Here is a 26,038-nt window from a genome sequence, read left to right as displayed (position 1 = left end):
ACAACATTGATGGAGATGTGGATTTCATTTTCCAGCAGGAACACTGCCAAAAGCACCGATTTGTCTTATATGAATATTGCTTAACTCACTTTACATAAAAAACACAAATGTGTTTAGGCCTTATTTAGATGCTACATTTGATTTTAGTGTTACTGTACATGCAGTGCTGTAAAAACTTGTATTTAATCCTCCTGTTACAACAGGCAAATGTATTTCATTTAATCTGAGTTTTCATGACTTTAAAATGTTGTTGATTTTGCTGTAAAATAGCCATATTTTGACTTAATTAGCCTATTATGCATTTACGTTTAGTCTTACTGGTTGACCATCTTGGTAATGATGCTAAACTAAATTAAACTCTGACCCTAACCTGGTCAAGAACGTAGAGAATCATCTTAAACAGCATGACCAGCTTAAACTGGGTTTGAAATATTGCAGTATTTCATCTGCGGTTCTGCCAATCAGGTTGATGCTCCTCATAATGACACTCAATGATCTTTAATATATAATCATACTGGGGATTATCTTAAAGAGTCAACAGCAGTTTTTTTGAAATGGTACTGTACTAGTAGCTTCAACCCAAAACCTCTATTATATAAAATTATAAAAGACATTTAATACCCACTCCCCACAGGACAACCACAGTCCAATATCACAACACAAAAGAACACCCTCTACACAATTCAGCAGAACATCGTAATTTAATATAGCAAATCCTGAACAGTACAGTTTACGTAACATCCTCAAATAATAGTCTTTGTGCTTCGTATGATATAATGATATGAAAAGCTGTTTATTATATATTGTTCCCTCTGGAACCTCAGGAACATGAGCTGCAGAACCTGCACAGTATTCAGATAGATTGTTATGCAACAGTTTGGCATAAAAGATACAAAAAAAGGGACTGACTATTACAAAACTTCACCCTGAACAGTCCTCATAGTGGAATTCCCTAATAATATCAATCACACACAACATTTGGGAGAATTAATAGTAGAATTAACCCGTGAGTTAAACATATAAATAACAAATTTCAGTGCTTTTTTATAACTTATTTTATAACTTTTTTCTGTATTGTTGCTGGTTTATATACAGCAAATTAGCACCTGTATTATATAAGTGAAATATGATTGAACTACAGTGTTAGATTAAAACAGTTTAATGCTAATTTTACTCTCATGTAGGATGTAAGGATGTTTTAAGTAATATTTTAAGCAAGTAAGTATTTTTCGCACTATAAGGCTCACCTAAAATACTTTAATTTTACCAAAAATCATCAGTGCGCCTTATAATCTAATTTAACAGTCAGGTATTAAGAAGCAGTAAAGTCACTCCCCTGAAGTACAGCATGAAACAGGAGTTTCAGTTTAGTTCTAAAGCAGTATTAGCATTAGCCGCTAACGGCGCTAAGCGCTAGTAGCTCTTCCACCATTCAGAGGTGAGTATTATCAGCCTTTAGGCTCCAGCTAACCCTGGCTAGCACTGCTGGAGCAGTATTAGCATTATCTGCTAACCGCTCTAAGCTCTAGCTCTTTCACCGTTCAGAGGTGAGTATTATCAGCCTGTAGTCTGCTGCTAACCCTGGCTAGCACTGCTGGAGCAGCATTAGCATTAGCTGCAGACCATGCTAAGCTCTAACTCTTTTGTTGATCAGAGGTGTATTATTGGACTTTGGCCTGTTAAAACGTTTACCATGTTAAAACAAGCTACGTGGGACGAACTGCTAGCTAATATCGCCCTGGCCTACCTGAGCACACAGGGTTCCTCAGTGTAGCGCTGTTGGTCAGCATTTACTAGCACTTGCGGTTCGCAGCTAATGCTAATGCTGCTAATGCTGCAGCTTACTGTAAATAAACAAAAGCACTTTACTCACCAAAATAAACAGTTTTCAGGAGAGAAATCTGTGTAGATTCAAATCCAGTGCTTGTTTGACTTGAAAGAAAATGTTTAAGAAGTCTAAGCTAAGTTTTGTTTACTTAGCTTAGCTTTTAGTTACTCCCACTACCATCCAGCAGCGAGATCTTCTGAATTAGAAGGAAAACATGGCGCTTAATGGATCTTATAATCTGATGCGCTTTATGTATGAAAATAGACCAGAAAACAGATGTTCATGGCTAGTGTGAAAAATATGGTAAATATGCTACAAGTGATTATTTGAGCAATGTAATTAAAGAGACACTTTTGGTCCAATCCAAGAGAGAACCATGTTTGGAGAAAAAAGATGAATGATGTGTGAGGAACCTTTTAAGTGTTTAAAATGTTTTTGTCCTGTTTTTTGTATATTTTTTTTCTATTTAAGCCAATTTTGTGAATTTTGTTCGGCTTAGGTTGAGTAATTCATCCTAGGTTTCTGTGATTTTTTTTTCTCTTAGAATTTTTATCCCATTTTCTCCACATTTTACAAGGCCAATTACCCAACCCACTCATTAGTACTCCCCTTATCACTAGCGATACCCCAACACCAGGAGGGTGAAGACACATGCACATGCCTCCTCTGATACATGTGAAGTCAGACTCCGCCTCTTTTTGAACTGCTGCTGATGCAGCATTGCCATGTAGAATCACAGCGCTAAAGCTCGGAGGAAAGCGCAGCGACTCTGTTCTGATACATCAGCTCACAGATGTCTCGTGCTGATCGACATCACCCCAGTTAAACGGAGCAAGAAGCATGAGATGAGTTGCTCAACTGCACTGTATTATCAAAAAGATATTAACAGAAACATCACTAAACACTTGATTTGATGCGTCTGTGAGTTTGTGAATCCCAGAGACAGAAAAACATGGTTCTTTCTGCCTGAAAACAAAAGTGGTTCTTCTATGACATCATTAAAGCACAAGTATTTAAAGTACTTCAGCTAAACACAATTAATAGAACAGAATTATCAAATGAATATCAGAGAATATCAGTTTGGCTACCTGATAAGAAGCTTTACAAAAATGATGCTTTCTGACAAACAGCCTCATTCAGCATTTAGCCACAAGGATTTGTACAATACATTGGTTTAAGTGTGTTTTGAATTATTTACAGTATCAAAGCAAAATTGTACAGAATTACACAGCTGTGCAAAAGTCAAAGGCCACCCTTGTCAAAATTTAATATAAAATCAAAGTGTGATGTTGGATCACAACCAATATCCATGTGAAACAAGGTAAATTAATTAAATACATTTATCTTCTCAATGTTTTTCGGTGGAAATGCCAAAAGTTTCATACCAAAGGTTTTAATTTCCACACCTCTAAACATTCAGTCTCAACATCCAAGTCGCCCCAAACAAATCAATGAATGACAGATGACATGTCTCTCCAAACCATCACTGACCATCAGTTAATTTTTGCATTTAATTTTAAAAAAAGGGACCAAAGTCTGGAGGACGAGGTTTGGAGAGACATGTCATCTGCTGATGTTGATCCACTGTGTTTTATTATCAAGTCTAAAGTAAGTGCAGTGTTTACCAAGAAATCTTACAGCACTTCATGCTTCCCTCTGCTGACGTGGATTTCATTTTCCAGCAGGATTTGGCATACTGTGCACTCTGCCAAAAGTGCCATTCAAATTTTCTGAGACATCGATTTTTGGGTTTTTCTAGGCCGTACTCATTAACAATAAAATAAATAAAAACTTACTGCATGAGTTTCACATTTTGAACTGAATTACTGAAATAAAGTAAATTTTTTTATGATAATCTATTTTTTCAGATGCACTAGTATATAGGTTTAATCCAACACACATCAGTTGTAAGAAATATATTTTTTGTTTATGTTTATGCAGGTTTAATTAAAGGTTTAATAACTTACCAATGTAATAGAGATTTTTAAAGGGTGGCCTCTGACTTCAGTACAGTAGGTTATAATATTACACAATACAGAAATTCCAGAATATGCTGGAGATAAATCAGAGCTAAAGATGATAAGTGCTGTGCAAATATATTATAATTATAGAGTTAAACATGAAAGCACAGTGGTTTAGGCTAAGCAGGCTGGGTGTTTTCCTCAGGCTGGAACACACCCTTGCCCTGTGACATGAAGCATTCCCACTGACTGCAGTGTAATCAGTGCTTTGGTCTGCTGAAGCTGAGTAAACACGCCGCTGCGCTGAGTTCAGCTGCTCACGGTGTGGCCGCTGCCGCTGCTGTCCGACTCCTCTCCACTCTCTTCCTCGCCAATGTCGTCCAGGATGAGCTCATACACCTGCTCTAGCAGGCTGCCCTGACTCAGGCAGGTGTTGACCGTGGAGCCGCTGCTGATGTGGGGCAGGCTGGGGTTCACCACCTGCGGCTTATTGTTCTTCTGCCTACTACGGGGGTGGACACATTCTGTCCCGGTCACATGGGGTTCTACAGTGGATAGAACCAGAAAGACAGAAATAAAGCATTTATTTCCATTTATACCACAGTTAGGTCCGACCCTGCAGTGTGATTGGCCGAGAGGTGTTTTATGAGAGCCATTATCAGCTGGTAATGCACTGTAACTAAAGCTCTCCATGTATTACTCCTCCACATACAGGTAACTTAGCAACGATGCAGCGCATACAAGCAAAACAGAGCAGCTACAAACAGAGCAGCAATGGACCTATTTTAACTTGCAGAGTGTTTATAACCAACTCGATTGTATATGTTTTTTGTCCTCTTTAACTCAGAATCTTTCAATATACAGTTTGTTGTGTTATCTCAATAATACAATAATACACTCGAGGTTCGTGCTATAAAATAAATATTGGCACTGCCATTATTACACGTTATAGCACTGCCTCTTATTTATTATTGCTTAAATAACCCAAGCGTAATTGATCAAGCTTTGATTTATACATTAATAAAATAATTAATACATTCATAAGCTCATAATGACAGTTTGCTGTGTTGTAAGCATGCTAAAGTGGGAGATGGATGTCTGGTGGAGGTCTGCAGCAGGTTACCTTGTCTGTTGTAGCAGTCCTCTGCCAGGCAGCTGTGCTGTTGTCTTCTTCTTGGCCCCTGGTCTCTCATGTTTCTGCGTGGAGGCAGGATTTGTGTTGGCAGTATGATGGACCTGCATATATAACAGGGAGAGCCAATGTCCATCCGGCCAAACCCCCTAGTGGAGAAGCAGAATGAGTCATGTTAAGAAGTGAGAATGGAGTAAATTAAACTATACTCTTAACAAAAAGTGTTTAACAAAAATTTGACATGATGCCTCACTTCAGACTTCAGTACATTTAAGAAGTCTCTAAAGCATACAAAATTCAAATAATGAGAAATCTGATGATGTACCACCCTCTAGACTTTTTTAAGCCTTCATGTGAGTTCTTCATGGCAGACTTATGGGCTTTGATTTGCCCGTCTTACCAGCATATGCACAGTTCTCATTAAAAAATATGGTTAAGGGTTTAGTCGCTCTTTAAGAAATTGGAGTCCAGTGATTTCTGGGAATTTCTTAAAGAGCGAATATACCCTTGAATAAACCCTAAAGCATACTTTTTCCATTAATACCTGAAATGTATTACTTTGAAGTAATGAAACACACCAGTCCTGCTTAAAATTTTTGAAAACATTTCCTAACCTTTAAAAAACGCTTTTATTTTGGTAATTTCAGGTTCAACTGTGCTTATAATAATACTTTGGTATTATTTTTCATGATCGTACGAACCCTGAGATTTTTTCTAAGCATTAGGAATGTGATGGTGGGACGATGTTAGTCTGGAGCCTTGCAAAGGTATAAGTATATGGGCTATCATCCCTGGCTTAAAAAGCCTCTAAAGATGGATCTGCTTGGCACTGATTAGCCCTAGTGGGGCCAGCCTTAGTGGAAATATGGTAATCTAAGCTTACTGTAAATAAAAGGAAGCATTTAACAGTTAACGCTTTTTTTTAATAATTAAAGTTTGGTTTACTTAACTTTACAGCTTAGCTTTACAGGTGGGCAGAGAGACCTGCTGAATTAGAAGGAAAATATGGCGACACCCCTGTTCCTTACTAGTGTTGCAAAATGCGCCTTAAAATCCAGTGCACCTTAAAGTGCGAAAAAGTGCTGAGCGATTATGTCCTAAATTTTTTCACAAAAAATCTGATTTTCAATTATAATCGATTATTTCCCCCCCTTCTAAAAATCAAACTACAGATGGCAAATAAATGGTTCAAAACAATATATATGGAAAATCGTGATTACTCCATTTATAAAATTGCATTAAAACTGTAATTTGAATTAACTGAATTAATCGTGAAAATCACCCAGCACTACATATGACACATTTCTGCCTGTAACAATAAACAAAATATTTAACAGTGTGGCTACTTCAGTTATTACCTAAAATTCTACTTACTTGAAAGACCGAGAGCAGTTTAAACAGAAGAACTCTGCGATGCCCCACATTTTGTGAGGAGGCACTGGATCATATTTCTTTTTGCATCGGCGGCAGCGAGACACCTGGAAAATATCACAGATTACACACTGGCAGATTTTCCACTCATGTTAAACACTGCTCTGATCCTAAGAGGGTTCCCAGCAGAACCGCCACAAGATGTCTCTGTTCCTCTGTCTGAGATCTTAATCTGACTGAATAGTCCCAGTTAAACTGGGTTTTATACTGTATCTGTCAAAAACTGATTCTAGGCCAAATATGACCCTGCTAAGCCACTGAAGGCCAGGGCACTTTGTTGTTTTGTGGCTTTGTTTAACTTCCCAGATATGAACAATGTCATCACTGTTAATTCACACCCGTATGAGGGCCTTATAAAACAGTAGGTGTGGTCTAGTTTGCCAGGGTTTGCAAAAATTCTTACAATTCTTGAAATGTGTTTCCAAACACAAATAGAAACCTTGACTCTGTTATTGTTACACATAACATAACATAACAATTGGAACATAACTATTGTTATGTTATTTTATTACTGCTGTCATTGTTACTGAACTATTCTAGAACTAGTACAGGACCCAACAGGTTTTGGAGTCATAGTAAATGAAGAACATTCAGAATTATGTCTGTATGTATGTATGAGGTGAAACGGCACTATTAATAGCTACACTCTAAAAAACAGAGGTACGGTATGAGTACTTTTTTGTACTCAAAGGTACACTCTTCATAATTGTACCCTCAAAGGTACAATATTGGTCTTTACAGGGTCAGATTTGTTCCCTCTGAAGTACAAAGTAATTTCTAACAGAAATAAGTACAAATTTGTACCATTTAACCGGCCAAAGGGTACATTATCACAATTCTGTATCACTGTACTAATAAACAATATATATTTTAATTGCACATTTTTATTTGAAAGCCAGACAATTTTGGATCATCAAGTTTTTGAGCCATATTCAGTTGATGATAATGTTTATAATCTTTATAATCTTTACTGGCACAAAAAACATGGGTACAAAAAAGGACTTTCACTGAAAGGTACTTTTTTGTACCTCAATATAAGGTACAGCCCCAGCGACAAGCTTTGTACTCTTTTAAGTACAAATCTGTACTCACTTTTCTTAGAGTGTACAGTAAGGGCATGTTTACACCTACATTAACATGTGTTTTGTATCTAGCAAGCTAATGGCAAGCTGCATGACTGGAATTCCAACCAGCAATCTCCCGATCATCCTGACATCACCTTTTAGAGTGATGTGTGGAGAGAGTGCCATCTACCCACCCGGAGAGAGCAAGGCCAATTATACTCTCTCTGTGTTCCAGCAGCTGATGGCAAGCTGCATGAGTGGGATTCTAACCAGCGATCTACCGATCATAGTGGCAGCGCCTTAGTCCACTGGACCACTTAGAGCCCCTCCATATTTATTATATTATATATATTTTATTTTTTAATGCTGGTACCTGTATTTTTGGGAGGGATACAATAATAATAGTGTAGGCCTGGTATACTAGATTTAGACTAAAGCCTTTATTTACTGTATTATAATATAGTTTTAAACATTTTAAATTAGAATATTATAATCTGCTGAGATTTTATGGTGGAAATAAATGCTAGTTTATCTGCATATTTTATCTTGGAAAGACAAAACGTACCAGTAACGTATCAGTTGTGTGTTTGCGAGCGTGAGTGGACGCGTGAGAAAATGAAGTGTGGATGCAAGTAGCTTGATGGATTAGCATCCGATAAACAGTGCAACAACGTGAATGGTCAAAAACACGCCGACAAAACATATAATAGTAAAGCTGCTTTAAGTGTATTTTTTCCTAAGTGAATAAAATACACCTTAATATCAGCTTGCATATTGTTAACACAGCAATTAAGATATTATTATAGACTACATAGCTATGTTGCACACCCCGAGTATTATCCATAATATGGTCTCAGACTGAAGTGCAAAGCCAGGCGAGGCGGGTGGGGTGGTTGGGTGAAAATATAGCGCTCTGATTGGCTGACAACACTCTGCATACGTGCAGGTCTCTGTAGCTTAGTAGTGGAATTAACATTAGTAAGAAACCTGGTGACAACTTGACTAAAACTGGCGAAATGCGAGATTTACCGATATGCATACTTTAGAACATGGAACCATGAGTTTCCATGTTTGTACCATGAGGTCAAAATTGAGTGCCAGTTACGCAAAAAGCGTAAATCTGTGATTCTATCAGGGATGAAACTGAAACTTCACGTGAAGCAATGCTCTTTTGTACAGGCAACACTGTTCAGACAAATTTTATATGTGGGTCTTGTTAAAAAGATTGAAATTAGAAAGAAAATTTGGCCACTTAGAAGGGTGTGTGTGTGTTAGGGGTGGGCAATATTATATCGTATACAATATATCGTGACACAGAAATATCGTTATATTAAAAAGCCATATCGTGATAATAGGGCTGTTCTGTCTTAAAAGTAGTCTATTATTTACTGTGAAGCTTTAGGTGTATTTATTGTATAATTGTTTTAGTTTGCAGTTTATATGCATGCACTTAATATTCTGCAATATTATTTGCTGCATTATATTATTTTATGCTATATTATTTTTTTAGCCACAATATGATTATACTGTTATACTTTTATACTATATTCCTATTATAATATATATTCCTCATATTTTAGTTTTCCTATATCGCCAAGTATATCGTTATCGCAAAAATACCCTGAAATATCGTGATATTATTTTAGAGCCATATCGCCCACCCCTAGTGTGTGTGTCTATGTTTATTTGGTCTTTACCCTTTTTCTCTGGGGCACTCGTCGCCACCACACCTGGTCACATGTCTCACAGGCAAACTGGTGGATTACAGAGGGCATTAGGTTCTTCTGTGCGTGATCAAACATTCGCATGTTCTTCTCAGTCAGAGGCAGGACACGAAGTCGCTTCCCAAGCTCCTGCACACACACACACACACACAAACACACACCCATAAGCTTAAACAGGACAACTCCTAAGATTTGTCATTTGAGGTAAATGTGCAGCAGCCTCTGTTTGCCGTCAATAATCTCTGTTTTTTGTTATAAAGCTGCAGAGGCGGGTGCAGGTTTTGGCATTCATAAGGGTTTAGTCAGCATTTCTTTGTTGCTGCACAGAGAAAAAGACTGAAAATGGGCTTTAGGTAACTGACCTCTATGTCCCTGTCCTTGTTTGTCCCTTGTTTGCTTGTTTTAGGCTGCTGAGAGACAAAAGTGAGATTATAAACAGGCGTCAGAGGATCCATTACTAATACTAAATTACACAGCTGAGTGCCACACCTTCACTTACCTGTTTGGAGCGTTTGGAGTCATCGCTGGCTCCTGATGACCTCGCGTCTCTTTCACTCTGCAGTTTAGACAATTGAAGCCCAGACATTACAATAAAACAAACTGTAAATTTACTATATGTACAGTACCAGTCACGGTACTGCGGTCAGACACACCTTAAAATCACTGGTTTTAAAATGACTACTTTTACATGTTCACACTTGTAAATCTGCTTTACTGAATTAAAGGAGAACTCCGGTGTGAAAAAATAGTACTCCATACTTCTATAGCTTTCAGAGATCCAGTCATTTTGTGAAAAAATCACTTTTTACACTCTTATCCAGGTTCAAAGTAGCTCCACACTTCGTTAGTAGAATCTGCAGAGCCCTGACATTATAAACAAGGCATTATGAACTTTAAAACTGCACAATAAGCTTATTAAAAACCACTGTTTACATCCAGTAGTGCAGGTAAATCTCTAGGTGTCTACATCAATGTAAGGACAATGTCATAGACATACATACATAGACTGTGCATAGCCTGCCTTCTGGCATTGCAGCCGGCGCCCAGTGCATTTATTTACACTGAGGAAGGTGTTTATTTAATACACCTATAATAATCACAACCATTTTTTTCCAGATTTTCACACGTTTATTTGTTTGTTACAAACAGCAGAGATGTAGTAATGATTCAGGACACTGTCACACATTACAAATACATATACCAGCTTTCAGCTGAAATATTTAGCATTATGCGCTGGCACATATGATGTGGCACATTAATAATTATTATTGTTACGTGTACACATGTTTAACATTTTGTTAAAGAGCATAATACAAAGTATTTCAGCATGAAAGCAGGTATTTATAATGTGTGACAAACCAAACCGTGTGAAAATCGGGTAACATTGGCAGAGTTGTAATTATTGTAGGTGTATTTAAAACCTTCCTCAGTGTAAATAAGCGCACTGGGCGCCGGCTGCTACGCTAGGAGGCAGGCTATGCGGAGTCTATTTATATATACATATATGTGTCATTATCAGTACAGCGGTTTTTAAAAAGTGTTTTTTAAAAAGCTTCTTGTGCAGTTTTTAAGTTCTTAATGCCTCGTTTTTAAAATGTTAGGGCTCTCTGGATTCTACCAAGCAGGTGTGGAGCTATTTTAAGCCTGAATAACGGTGTAAAAAGCTAATTTTAGTGGGGCAAAATATGCTCCGAAGCACGGGTTGAGTGCTGGGCAAAAAGCACAAAATTACTGGATTTTGGAAAGCTGTGGGAGGACAGAGATGTGCTATTCAAGAAAGGTTACTACTCTTTATCATGTTTTAATACACACAAAGTCCATTTAACACCGGAGTTCTGTGACACGTGGCATGCAGAACCTTACTTGTTCTCTTTCCTCAGTTTGCAGTTTCTGAACCACATTCTGAAAGTGAGCAGGAAACGAACATGAAGCACTGGCTCAGTCATGCAAAACATACTCATGGCTTCATGTAATGTATTTTACATATCCCATCTCTAGGCCATTAAAAAACCTTACCCTGACAACCGTGTCATTCTCCAGAGACCACTTGTCCTCTTCATCCAGGTCTGTGTATCAGATTAACATCGCATCCATTAAAATTAGATTAAAGAGTTTCATGCATGACATGCAGGGACAAAAAAAACTGTAGCACATTTTGTACTAAATTTTGCGAGAAGTCATTAAAATCAAACGTCATGATATTAATAAATGCAGTGTGTAGTTTGTTGGGTGGTGTATTGCATATACAGCTCTGGAAAAAAATTGAGACCACTTCGGTTTCATGCACAACACAGTATGATAACAGTGCTGTTAAAGTATATATTGTAACTAATGTTCAGTAGTTGTTACAATGATGTCACAAATAAAAAAAAAAACTTTTACATTAACCAGTGTTAACCTGTGGGAAGGACTATGGAAAGTAAAGGACGAGGTCATTTGAATGCTCGGATATTCAGCCTCATCACAGGATTTGTTTACTTATTTGAGTAATCAAACAGGGTTTCCTATAAAAGAGTATTGAACTGGCCATGCTCTTAAATTTTAAGATAAAAAAAAAAAACTCATGGGCTTGGGAACTACATGATTAAGAGGGATACCATATTTTTTGGTGCATTTTAAGAAACACAAGTAAGAAAGCATACTTGAAGTGAATAAGGGTTTCCCTTCTAATTCGGCAGGTCTGGCCGCTGTAATTCTCAAAACTGTAATTCTTAAAAATATATATATTTTTTCAAAGTCAAACGAGCAGTGGGTATTAATTTACACAGATTTCTCTCCTGAAAACGGTTTATTTGGGTGAGTGAGGTGCTTCCGTTTATTTACAGTAAGCTTTGATTTCCAGTATTTTGTCCAAGAGTAAGCACTAGCCGCAGTTAGCAAGCGCTTAGCCATCCCTGGTTAGCAAGAGCTTAGCCATTCCCGATTAGCAGGGCTAGCCAGCTGCGGTTAGCAGCCCCCGATAGCGATAGACTGAGCAACCCTGAGTTTTCCTGTAACCCAGGGTGGTTTGTGCTGCAGTTAGCGACTAATGCTAATAATGCTGCAATTAGCGCTGACCAGTAGAATTCATACATAAGGTGCACTGCCTATTTTTAAGAAAATTAAAGTATTTAAAATAAGTGTGCAAAAATTTAAAACACTACAGTATACAAATAGACCCCCCCCCCCTGTTTCTATACTCACTGTGCATCTTATCAGCACCAAAAATCATATAATACCACTTCGTAGTTCTCTAATAATTACAGATTGTAGTCTTATATCTGTTTCTCTGCTTTCCTCCTCTCACTCTGTTCTTCAGTTATCACGACCCCACAGGAGAGAGATACCACCACAGAGCAGCTATTAATATTATTATTATTTGGGTGGGGGGTCATTGTTATTCTCAGTTATACTGCAGTGATTAGCACTGATTAGCATGGTGGTGGTGTATGAGGTGTTGGTGTGTGTTGTGCTGATAGTACAGTGAGTGGATCAGATACAGCAGTGCTGCTGGAGTTTTTAAACACTGTGTTTAATCACTCACCACTATCCTCCACTCTATTACACACTCCTACCTATAGTATCTGCTCCACCTTGTAGATAAAGTAAAGTCAGAGACAGAAGCTCTGAATCTCCTTCTATAGTCTTTTCTCAGTGCCCGCTGGATGCTGCCCACAGGATGCTGCCCGCAGGATGCTGCCCACAGGGCGCTGCCTACAGAATGTTGATGGCTGGACACCCCCTTCCCCTCCCTTTACCTCTGTCTTTCATAAGGATGATCTCCATTGCAACCATCCGGTGGTTGTTCCTGTAGCGCCGCATGAGTACAGTCGCCTTGTCCACTGGAATCTTCCCGTGGAAATTCTCCCTCAGCCGACGGACGCTCATTTCCAGCTGTAGTCAGCAGAACAGAGCAAAGCACTTTTTCACATGGCCGTGCAGAACAACAAACACTTAACAGTACACACATGCAATAGACCTAATAAACAACGTTTAGGAGCAAAGGTAACAAACTATTACGAATCTGTCATCCAATAATCAGCAGTTCGCCCTAGGGTTGCAGCGGTAACCGGTTTCACGGTATACCATGGTATTAAAATGCGCGGTTATCAAACCGTGTGAGTTTGCTTATTACCGGTAAAACGCAAGCCAGCGGAGAAACTCACCCGCGCATGCGCAACTCTGCTCCGCTTCAGCTGCTCAGCACACAGCGGTGAGAACAGCAGAAAGTGCATCAGACTAAACAAATCTCTGTCCGCCTAAAAAAAGGCTAAACTAAAATCAGCAGTGTGGGACTATTTCAGAGACCCGCCGAACACACCCGAGGATGGTTATCTGATTTGTAATCAATGTGGCCGTAAAGTCACAGCTAAAGGTGGACATACGTCAAACCTGTTCTCCCATCTCCAAGAACACCACCCCGCCGTGCAGCGCAAAGTATGTGTTTAGTTTATAATTTTAATCTGAACATAAATAAAACCTCTTTGTAGTCGTGCACAACCCATGCGGTAAGCGCCCGCAAAAGCGCTGAGTTATCCGAAATTTGGGTACGCAGGTACAGGTGTGGAGTGCGTGCTACGGTGGATTCACGTGTCCGTGTAAAGGTCCTGGCCGGACTGGATGTGAAAGACGCCATTCATTTACATGCGTTCATTTTCAAATTCTGACGTGCCTGTTTTTCATATGTTAAAACCAGACTCTGTGTGAAAGCCTTGAAATAGAAATCTCTATTGTGAGGATCATGTCAGAAATAAATCCCCTCTTTCTGCAGTATGTGGTTATATACCAACTTGGCATTAAAACGGATGTTTACAACAGTTGTTGATCAGACACTGACCCAGGCTCAGTTTATCAGATATTAAATAATTTAAACTTAAATAATTGTACTGAATAGTGTAAACACAGGATCTTTACTTCTTAGAGGACATGTAATGTGTGACATATGTGTGTGTGTGTGTGTGTGTGTGTGTATATATATATATATATATATATATATATATATATATATATATATATATATATATATATATATATTTTATTATTATTATTATTTTTTTTTTTTATACACCCTTAATGCCCTTAAGAGTAGTGGAAAAACCTGGTTTCCTTCACCTAATGGTGTACAGCTTATTTTTTTTAAGGAGACATTATCTAAATAGTTGTTCCAGGTTTCTACAATAAATAGTTAATTGAACAAAAAACCTTTGTTGTAATTTCTTTAAGGGTCAGTTTAATAATATATGTAAGAAACTGTGATACCGTGATAACCGTGATACCGCGGTATTTTCTGAGACGGTTATCATACCGTGAAAATCTCATACCGTTGCAACCCTAGTTCGCCCACTGAACTCTTTTCTTATCAGCTCTGATTAGTTTAAACAAATTATGATTGGCATAATGAAAAATATGTCTTAATGGGTTGACAAGATTATAAGTTAAACAAAAATATTATATATGGCCACATCTTGCTCTCAAAACAATTCAAATTCTTGATGGAGTGGATTCCACAAGATGTGTGAAACTTTTGATGATACTTTTGAACATTCTGGTCAGGGGTGTGGCATATCGCTTCATTCACAATAATAATATCACCAACATTTTTGAATAGGGTGAACAATATTATACCCTGAAATATCGTTCCATATCACCCACTTCTAATTATCACATCATGGTACTACTTTTTCTGTTTTTAGCAAAAGAAAAATTCACACTGTTCTCATTTCCCATTATATATATACTAGAGACAGATTATATCTGTGCAAATAAATGCTCTAAATGACAATATTTTATTTGGAATTTGGGAGAAATGTTGTCTGTAGTTTATAGAATAAAACAACAAAGTTCATTTTAATCAAACATAAACCTATAGATAGCAAAAACAGAAAATCTGATTCAGAAACAGATGTGATTTTTTTTTCTAGAGCTGTAGATGCTTTAAAACTAACCTAGCTGTAAGTAAACAGAAGGAGTAACAGGAACTAACAGGCCCACACATTACTATAACATATGTTTAGAGAAGGAAATGAACTATTAAACCTCTAACACACACAGTCACACACACTGCAGCTGTGCAGACATTTCTAATAAAGAGAAATGATGTATAAAGTGTTCACACTCTTCACAGTTAACGTTACCTAAACCTGTACCTGTAAAACCCCGCTAAACCCCCGCAGATAAACCCTGTATTTACTTCAGTTTCCCAGCAGGTAGTTTAGTTTAGTTAGCTGTGCGTTACAGCGCGGCCTGCGGGTCCTGCAGCGATTAAATCAGCCTACCTCCACCTCCTCGCTGAAGCGGCTCATTTCCCCAGCGCGTTAAAGTCCCTCCACACCAGCAACTCGCCCACGAACGCGCCCAGACGCCGAAACACTGCGGTGAGGATTTGTTTGTACTCAGACTCCGCTCTACTTTCAGTTTCATATCGGGAGCGCTTTCCGGAAACCGCCGCTAGGTGGAGCCAGAGACTGAGCGACACAACGCAACTCTCATTTTTTCGCTTTAAATCGTGTAAAAAGCGCTTAATTTTCAGTTTAATTGAATAATTTAATTTAATAATTTGTGAAATTAAGCTGTGTTTCCTGTGTAATTTAGTGTGTTTTCGAGCTCCTTCTCTCACGAAATCCCCTCCAAACCTCTTAAGGAAGCGCACGATTTCTAAAAAAAAAAAAGAGAAAAAATATATATAATAAATAAAAAACTACATTTCCCATGGTGCTGTGCACACATCAGATTTGCAACAGAAGTCAATAATCCAGAATGTCATGATACTAATTAATTCGTTAATTCCCACTAAATATCTCCATATATCCAGGATTAAAAATAAAATAAATAAATGATACCAAGTGATCTCTAGTAGATATAAAATGGGAAATAATAAGACCAGTGTATTTTTTTCTTTTGCTAAAAAATAGCAAAAAAACAAAACTATATTTTCACGATATTCCAAACATGTTGGCGATATTATCGCGTACGATACAGTTGTCATCATTTTTAGCATTTGTTTAGACCTTATTGTGGTGCGTCATTGTCAGTGTAATTAAAAAATTAATAATAATAATAAAACAATATATATTTAAAAATTAGTCAAATATCTAAGCTTTTTTAGTTTTTATTTTATTTTTTCCATTAACATCCAGTTCTTGAGAAATTCGTATGTTTTAAATCGTTATAAAATCGCTTGATTTTCAGTTTAATTTATTCATTTATGGAATTATGTTTTTGAGCTCCTGCCTTCGGAATCATAAAGAACATAAGGAAACGCACGATAAAAAAAATTCTAATAATAAAAAAAACTACATTTCCCATAGTGCTGTGCGCCACTGCGCGATCTGCCCCAACGCTCAGGTTTCTGACCAGCGTCCTGCTGACCTGTAGGCGGAGGGCAGCAACCTGATACACAACAAACTACAGACACTGCAGAAACCAGTATAACTGCAGGTCTAAACGCGGATTCTCAGCGGAATTACAGCATTACAGACAGTAGACTGCAGTAGACTGCACTGCACGAGCTGTTAATAAGGTCAGTCTCTGTTTATTATTGGGTTTATTTGGTGGGTTTTGTTCAGTCAGATATCACAGCTAGTTTTAGTACGTTACTCAGAAACAAAATACATGTGTTTAAATACAATATTAAAAACAGTATTTAGCAGAATTGTACTTTTCTGAGTATGCTCAGATGATAATACCTTAAATTAAATTGAAAATATTTGTTAGAATGAGTATAATATTTGCAGTACAAATGGATATTTATTTTATATTAATAATAATAATAATAATAATATTGATGATAATAATAATAATAATAATAATAATAATAATAATAATAACTAATTTATTCCATACTATTCTACAGCTCTGTAAAAAAATCTCAGAATTCTCTGATTTTGCTATTTATAGATATTTATATTTATATTGGTGGAATAACCCTGGTTTTTAATCACATTTTTCATGCATTTGGCATGTTCTCCTCCACCAGTCTAACACACTGCTTTTGAATAACTTATATAACTATACATTATAGCTTATTTAATTCATCCTGTTGCATTTGTATTTCCTTTTATTATTGCTATTAGCGGTGGGCGATATGCCTCCTAAAATAATATCACAATATTTTATAGTATTTTTGTGATAACGATACTCTTGGCGATATAAAAAAAACATTGAATTAAAAAAAAAACAACAAGATACTAAAATGTTATTATTGAATAACAGAGATATATGTTATCTGCTGGTGTTGGTCCAGTGTGTTATATAAAGTTAGTGCAGAGTTTTCCCACAAAATCTTACAGCACTTCATGCTTCCCTCTGCTGACAACTTTTATGGAGATGCAGATTTCATTTTCCAGCAGGACTTGGCACACTGCCCACACTGCCAAAAGCACCAGCTGGTTTTATATAATATTCTAGTTTTCTGAGACATTGATTTTTGGGTTTTCATTGGCTGAAAGCCATAATCATCATATATATTAACAATAAAATGCTAAATTTCCTTCGGGATCAATAAAGTATCTATCTATCTATCTATCTATCTATCTATCTATCTATCTATCTATCTATCTATCTATCTATCTATCTATCTATCTATCTATCTATCTAAAAGAAATAAACTCTTAAAATAGATCACTCTGTGTGTAATACATCTATATAATACATGAGTTTCACATTTTGAACTGAATTACTGAAATAAAGTAACTTTATAAGATGCACCTGTACATGGGCATGCTAATGCTAATGTCATGATGCCATATATCACAGGAGATCTTGTAGGGTCTATGTTTTAAAGAGTCAAATGTATTTTGGCATCACAATATTAAGGATTTACACAACATTAAGCAGGTTATTTTCAGAATGTTTGTGTTCTCTTGTTTTTCTGTGCTAAAATATCTGCTTTTGTTTCATTTAACTGCATTCGTAACCCTCCTACACATCTTTGTAATGCTGAATGGATGAGAACTAGGTCAGACAGTGTCTGCCACAGTAACTTCACACACAGTCTGAGCAGTGTAAACCAGATTAAGAGCTAATCTGAGGTGGAGCCCATGCTGGTGGGGGAAAGAGTGCAGTTGTAAGGGTGGATTGGATCACTGCTCACAGGAATGAAAGATAGGAAACTGCCTCATTACATTAATATCTTATTATCTGTTTAGATCAGAAACTGTTGCTGACTGAATTCTGCAGGATTATGGGAACGAGAAGGGTTCTGGTGACCGGATGCTCCTCTGGAATCGGGTTGGCGGTGGCTGTGAGACTTGCCAAGGATGAGATGAAGAGGTTCAAAGGTTAGAATGTCTGTCTTTCTGCCTGTTCTATACTGTAATAAATCAGTATCACTGTATTTTGTAAATAAATCATGATATAATGCAATTAGGCTTATAATAATTAAGCTTAATTAATTTGACAGAAGTTTGAATCTCTCTTTTAATTGAGTTTATTGAGCAAAAAGTCTTAGAAAATGTCTGAGCAACAAAACATTTAAAGTTGAGTCGACTGTAAGAATTATTCCTTTTTAATAGTAATTTAATAACAGGAATTCCAGGCTTTTTTAATTTAGAATAATCAACTCGTTTTTTGTGCAGTAACACGTAATAATCTTTGCATTTAGCCATACAGTTAATGAGGTAAAGTTAATATTAATAAAGTAAATGTACCGTTTTTTCTTGAGGGCTGCTACTTTCTGCGAAATAATCAGACCCTGTGGGCGGAGCTTATGACTTTTCCCTATTAATTAATCACAGCGCATATAATTAATTAGATTTAAAAAACTTTAATCGCTTGGCAGCAATATAATTATATTACATTCATGTTTTATGCATAGGCCTGAAATAAATGTGTTATAGATGTCATTTATGAATTTTAAATAACTACATTGTTTCTGTTGCTTAAAAACTTTGTTTCTAAAAGCTCATAGCAAAACTCATGTTATTACATTTTGGAGCATTTCTATTGGTCTACTCATCCTGAAAGTTTGTAAAGAAAAACTGACTCATATTATTGGTAAAATGGGAGATAAAATGCTTTGCATGGTAGTATATTACACTGTTATTATATAGAGATTATATATTATTTTATATTTATTATATTATATTATTATATTATTATACACCATAGCAACATCTTACAACCACCTCGCAACATCTTAGCAACCACTTAGTAACAACATAGCAACAACATAGCAACTCCATAGACACCATAGCAACACCTTAGCAACCACTTAAAAACAACATAGCAACCGACACAGATACCATAGCAACATTCTAGCAAAGTCATAGCAGCCGCTTAGCAACACCTCAGCAACCACCACACACACCATTGCAATATAATAGCAACCCATTAGCAGCACCCTAGCAACCACGAAGCAGCCACTTAGAAACAACATAGCCATCAATTAGAAACAACATTTCAACAAATACGAATATCAACATCTTAGCAGCCACCACAGACACCATAGCAACACTATACCAATCAACCACGAATCAGCACTGGAAACACACACGCAGTTATACTAGATGCAAATTGAATGAGAGTATGAAGCGTATTATATAATTATCATTAAATGATTTTACTAAACTCGTCTGTTCTGTGTTGGTTTGAGTTAGTGGTGGCCACCATGCGAGACCTGGAGAAGCGAGGGGCTTTAGAGCGAGCAGCCGGAGACACACTGAGCAGGACCCTGGAGATTCGGCCGCTGGACGTCTGCTGTGAGGATTCTATCAGGGAGTGTGTGAACAGCATGCCGGAGCGCCGGGTCGATGTCCTGGGTGAATAAAATAGTTATCTTTTCATCTGTGCTTCAACTAGATAACAAAAACTTATACTTTTAAGAGCGTTTTTTATATTTATTCAAAGTCCGGGTCAGCGGAACAAATACATTAAAATCTTTGGAGTAAACCAGGCCATGTAAAATGACTTATTATGTCTTAGAGTCTGCTGCTATCTCTGCATCTCTGGTGATGACAAAAATATATATAATCGATAGATTATAATAGATAAAATATGTCTTACATATGGGTAAAGTTAAAGAGCAGGTATTTAGGATTTGCTTAAATCATATGAATCAGTGTATCAATTGTTCCTATGATTCCGTTTTACGTTTTTGAATATAATAATATAATACCAAAAAACAAATAACGGCTTGTATTGTTTGTTTTTATTTGATGGTCCAATCAAAAATAGGAAATTTTGCAGGGGTTTCTGCTGCATTTCAGTATGTTTTTTTTGTGACCAAACAAACATAAATACAGTGAATTCCAGTTATGAATTTAAGGAAATAAACCTTTTACTGATGAAGGATGACTGACTGTCTGTGTGTTACTGCAGTAAGCATTTAAGGTGGAACGGAAATCCGAATAAAATGCTGGTAAAAAAAATCTAAATCAAATTCGGCTCATGGTCTGTGTTTTAAATTTCTTGTAATTTATGTTTGAGTCATCGTAACTAAAAAATAAAACCAAAAAAATTCAAGCCGTTATTAGTTTTGTGGTATTACATTCAGAAACGAAAAATGAAATAATTACTTATTTTTTAATTTTCCGGTTTTGATTCTCAATTGAATATCAAATAAACAAATGATACACAGATTCATATAAATACTCAAATATTTGTTTGTTACATTTTTGTTTGTTTCTCTAATTAGAATTTGGAAGGCTAGTCTTTTTACACCACAACTTCACTGACCCCTGATGCATATTTGATATCTGACATGTGCTTATTTACCATATTAGGCTAACGATGCTAATAAACACTGGACTTCCACAGATGGCATCTATCTTATCTTAATGATGTATTCCTTGCTAAAAGAATTTGTCTGTCATTTGTCTGTGTGGAAAAGTTTATTTTAGTTTATTACGATATAATAAGCATCTTATACTGAGATACTTTAATGCGGTCGCTGTGATAAAAGCCCAACTGTAAGACACTGAAACTCCTTGAAAGCTAATGTGATGCAGGAAAAGATGAAACCGAAACTTAATGTGAAGCGATTGCTCAGATTACGGGTTTTGTAACCGCTGTGTTAATGTATGTTATTTGTTTGCTATTTCCATTGTTTGTTAGCAACCTTAGCGTAGCATCTTTAGTTCTAAATTAAAGAAACACATATTAGCTTCCACATCTGCCATGGTTGATTTACTGCAGGGGTGTCCAAACTACGGCCCGCGGGCCATTTGCGGCCCGTTTCCTTTTTTGGAGCGGCCCGCGAGGTATTTTAGAAATAGAATGAAAGTTGGCCCACTGTTAAGCAGGTTTTTATAATGTGAGATTCAAACTTTGAACGCTAGGTGTCAGAAACGGGGTAAAAGAGTCTAAAAGCGGAGAGGGTGCACAGTTATAGCGCAGAAAAACGGACCAAAGAGTCTAAAAGCGAAGAGAGTGCGCATTTCTAGCGCAGAAAAACGGGGCAAAGAGTCTAAAAGTTGCCGTAATTAAGGAGTTTAATATTAAGAGACATCATGAAATTAAACATCAATTTGAAAAATCTTAGTTTACACAACACTGTCAAAGATAAAGATAGTAAGTCAAGTAAAATGGTGTGTAAATGAAATAATCAGGAAAAAAGTATTATTTAAAGTGGTATATTTCATTATTTGTTTTATTACAGAGTCTGTGGCCCGTGACTTCAAATATATTTCTCCTTCTGGCCCCCAACAAAAAAAGTTTGGACACCCCTGATTTACTGCATCTCTAGTTAGTGATAAAATGTGCTCAGTTGGTCCTCAGAGTAAAGATCCTCAGTGTAAAGATGTTTAACTAAGTGAAGAGAGTAAAGAGAGTGATCAGGGTGATTCTCTCTGTACCGTTTTGGGAAGCTCACCCCTTTCCCGTGTGCAGTGAGCAACGCGGGCGTGGGCATGATCGGGCCTCTGGAGGTCCAGAGTGTGAGGGAGATGCAGGATCTCTTCAACACTAATTTCTTCGGGCTGGTGAGGCTGGTGAAGGAGTTGCTGCCAGACATGAAGAGGAGACAGAGCGGACACATCGTGGTGATGAGCAGCGTCATGGGCATTCAGGGTACTTTACTGAACACCATCACACACTGCACACAGGCTGGGGGGGGGGTGGGGATTGCAATCCGGAGATTTCAGTTCTGTGAAAAGTCATGTTAATCTGAATCTGGAACATATATTTTTTTTAGCGTCAGAAAGTCTCTGTGATTAAATTTAATATAAATTTAATTTCAGTAATTAGTTTACCTTCACCTCCAGGAGGAACCAACTTTCATAAATATATATATATATATATATATATATAAGCATTATAATGCTTAGCATCTCTTCACAAACTCTTCACAAATCTAAAACATCTAAACCGTACAGGGCTAAGATAAGATAGGGTTAACTGAGCTAACTTAGCTTTAGCATTTGCTTCTTTACCAAAAAATTGACTACATGTGAGTGTGACATGTGAGTAGCACTACTGGTGTAAATTTATGCCTGAAAATGCACTGCTGAGGTAGCTGATGTTGGAAAAGAAGGCCTGGCTCACAGTCTCCACTCTAATTCATCCCAAAGGTGTTCTATCAGGTTATGGTCAGGACATCCATGTCTCGATGGACCACTGGTGGCTCGTCATGTTGGAACAGGAAGGGGCTGTCCCCAAACTGTTGCTGCAAAGTTGAGACCCACTCTGTTATTTTACATGTCCAACCACTTCCAGGCTGAGTTGCTGTCGTTCCAATTTGCTTCCACTTGGTTATAATACCACTGACAGTTGACTGTGAATATAGCTACAGCTCTGGAAAAAAATAAGAGACTTAAAAATGATAAGTTTCTTTGATTTTACCAAATTGAAAACTGGAAAAAAATAGAATTTAATTAAGAGGAAGATGGATGATCACAAGCTAACAAACCAAACTGAACTGCTTAAATTTTTGCACCAGGAGTAAAGCAGCATAAAGTTATCCAAAAGCAGTGTGTAAGACTGGTGGAGGAGAACATGATGCCAAAACCAGGGTTATTCAAGCAAATACAGATTTCTGAACTCTTAAAACTTTATGAATATGGACTTGTTTTCTTTGCATTATTTGAGGTCTGAAAGCTCTGCATCTTTTTTTTTTTGTTGTTATTTCAGCCATTTCTCATTTTCTGCAAATAAATGCTCTATATATTTATTTAAATATTTTTATTTGGAATTTGGGAGAAATGTTGTCTGTAGTTTATAGAATAAAACAACAATGTTCATTTAACTTAAACATAAACCTATAAATAGCAAAATCAGAGAAACTGTTTTTAGTAGAGAGAAAATTCCCAACTGCACTGAAAGTGAGCCATTCTTAATTCTTAATTTTTTTAAATGTTTGTAGAAGCAGTCTACATGCATGGCCTGTGGCCATGGCAGTGACTTCCTAAAACAGACTAATTAGTTAGTTAGTTAGTTCTGTGCTCTCCTGGATTGTAATTTCCCATCCCAGCTGTAACAGGATTATTTTTAACATGTAAAAGTGAACCAGCAGAGGAAACAGTGAGGAACTGAGGAAACACTGCATGAGCTGATCTTTGTTGCTTACAGGCCTGCTCTTCAACGATGTCTACGCTGCCTCAAAATTCGCAGTAGAGGGCTTTTGTGAGAGCCTTGCTGTGCAAGCTATGAAGTTTAACATTAAGTGAGTGACAGTAAATGCTAGTTTAACTGCTTTAACTCAGAGCAGGAGTAGCTGGAGTAGCCTCATAGCCAGCCAGTAGTCATGCATCTGCAGTTCATAGTTCTGTAGTATGTGAGAACTTTCTTTCTTATCTTTTGTTGGGGTTTTATTTTTAAGTAGTAGTTGAATTTTCTCGTTATCTACAGTCTGAGTTTGGTGGAGCCGGGGCCGGTGATCACCGAGTTCGAGAGGAAGGTGTACGAGGAGGCGCAGAACATGGACCTGTCCGGGACCGATGAGGAAACAGCCAGAATCTTCTGCGAGATTTACCTGCCCTACTCCAGAAAGGTGTTCTCTTCTCTCGGACAGACGCCGGAGGAGGTGGCAGAGGTGAGAACACGAGAGAAAACATCCTTTTTTGTTGTTTTTTCTCCGATTTTATCAGAAAATAACTGAAAAACTGCTGGAGGGAGCCTGTGAGAGAGTTCATACCCCATTGGACCTTTTTACATTTTGTCACTTTACAAACACAAAATTAAATGTATTTATTTTATTGAGATTTTTAATTGATAGACAAACACAAAGTAGCGCATAATTATAAATGGGAGGAAAACGAAAATGATACATGTTTTTCAAAATTTTGATCAAATAACTGAATATCTAAAAAGAGGGATGAGCAAAAGTATTAAAAGACTATCATTCTTTTTGGCTTATAATTTTAACACCTGCAATTCATCACACTTAACTATATACACTCATTTTACAGTAGTAACTAAGTAAAAATTATTCAGTATTATTATACTATATATATATATATATATATATATATATATATATATATATAGCTCTGGAAAAAAAGAGACTTCAGTTTCTGAATCAGTTTCTTAGATTTTGCTATTTATAGGTTTATGTTTGAGTAAAATGAACATTGTTGTTTTATTCTATAAACTCCGGATAACCTTAGAGCATTTATTTGCAGAAAATGAAAAAAATTAAAAATGTTTCACTTTTAGAAAAGACTTCATATAATGCAAAAAAAACAAGTTAATATTGATGAAGTTTTAATAATTCAGAAATTAAAATCAATATTTGGTGGAATAACCCTGGTTTGTTTTTAATCACAGTTTTCATGCACCTTGGCATCATGTTCTCCTCCACCAGTCTTACACACTGCTTTTGGATAACTTTATGCTGCTTTACTCCTGGTGCAAAAATTCAAGCAGTTCAGTTTGGTGGTTTGATGGCTTGTGATGATCCATCTTCCTCTTGATTATAATCCAGAGGTTTTCAATTTGATAAAATCAAAGAATATTATCATTTTTAGGTGGTCTCTTATATTATATAATGGAATATCCTCTTTAGCATGTCTTTGATTTGTTGCAGCAAACCCATCAGCTGCTTGTAGCAAAGAACCCGCCTTTCCGTCACCAGACCAACCGCCTGTACACCCCCATGACGGCCATGAAGCACGCAGACCCCACAGGCCGCCTGCCTATAGACGCCTTCTACAAGATGGTCTTCCAGCACGACCGCGTGTTTAACGCCAGTCTGGGCATCATGCGGCTGCTCCAGAGGAGGACGGGGAAGTCTTAATCGCTTGGGTTCTGGAGGACAATGGATAGTTGGTGAAACTGCGTGTGAATACTGTACACAGGCTGTGTGTGTGTGTGGGGGGGGGGGGGGGGGGTGCGGCTGTCACATACTTGAAATAGTTTAACAGTTTTAAAGGAGAACTCTGGTGTAAAATTGAGTTTGTGTGTAGTAAAATATGATAATTAGTACTAAGCTTTGTTGAATAGCCCACCTCCGTTCTCCCGCAGCTTTCTGAGATCCAGCAATTTGATTTCGTATGTCCAAACACCCTTTAGATTGGGGGATATGGGGCATATTCTTGCCCCTGCAGATACATCGCTTTTTACACTGTTATTCAGGCTCAAAGTAGCTCCGCACCTCGTTGATAGAGTCTAATAACTTTAAAAGTGCACAAAAAGTTTATTAACGGACTTTATGACTTTAAGATGGCAGTCCCCACAGATGTAGCTAATGCTATGGGTTGTAAACAGAGGTTTTTAATAAGCTTCTTGTGCACTTTTAAAGTTCTTAATGCCTCGTTTTAAATGTCAGGGCTCTCCAGATTCGACCAATGAGATGTGGAGCTACTCTGAGCCTGGATAACGGTGTAAACAGTGATTTATCTGCAGGAGCAAGAATGAATATGCCCCATATCACCCAGTCTAAAGGGTGTTTGGACAAACGGAATAAAATTGCTGGATCTCAGAAAGGTGCGTGAGAGCGCAGGAGGGCTATTCAACAACGGTTAGTACTCTTTATCATGTTTTACTAC

General features: G+C 37.2%; 2 protein-coding genes across 2 annotated transcripts; one reads left to right on the top strand and one right to left on the bottom strand.

Moving 5' to 3' along the window:
* Positions 1 to 682: 682 nt before the first annotated feature.
* shfl (shiftless antiviral inhibitor of ribosomal frameshifting) lies at positions 683 to 15,580 on the bottom strand. The gene is made up of 10 exons (XM_007229071.4): positions 15,395 to 15,580; positions 12,878 to 13,013; positions 11,157 to 11,206; positions 11,004 to 11,042; positions 9,640 to 9,696; positions 9,503 to 9,547; positions 9,114 to 9,269; positions 6,296 to 6,399; positions 4,913 to 5,070; positions 683 to 4,334 (listed from the first exon to the last, which is right to left on the bottom strand). The coding sequence occupies exons 1-10, from the start codon at positions 15,419 to 15,421 to the stop codon at positions 4,099 to 4,101; spliced, it is 1,008 nt and encodes a 335-aa protein (XP_007229133.2). The 5' UTR covers positions 15,422 to 15,580; the 3' UTR covers positions 683 to 4,098.
* An 877-nt stretch (positions 15,581 to 16,457) lies between these two features.
* zmp:0000001048 (retinol dehydrogenase 8) lies at positions 16,458 to 25,467 on the top strand. Its single transcript, XM_022668029.2, has 7 exons — positions 16,458 to 16,638; positions 18,266 to 18,397; positions 19,715 to 19,876; positions 21,945 to 22,124; positions 23,622 to 23,715; positions 23,901 to 24,084; positions 25,078 to 25,467. Exons 2-7 carry the CDS (start codon positions 18,301 to 18,303, stop codon positions 25,285 to 25,287), a joined length of 927 nt encoding a protein of 308 aa, XP_022523750.1. The 5' UTR covers positions 16,458 to 16,638; positions 18,266 to 18,300; the 3' UTR covers positions 25,288 to 25,467.
* The last annotated feature ends 571 nt before the right edge of the window (positions 25,468 to 26,038 follow it).

The sequence above is a fragment of the Astyanax mexicanus genome, chromosome 3 (genome assembly GCF_023375975.1).
Source record: "Astyanax mexicanus isolate ESR-SI-001 chromosome 3, AstMex3_surface, whole genome shotgun sequence".
NCBI lineage: Eukaryota > Metazoa > Chordata > Actinopteri > Characiformes > Acestrorhamphidae > Astyanax > Astyanax mexicanus.
Note: the sequence above shows the minus strand (reverse complement) of the source record. Positions and strands in the feature narration are given on the sequence as shown.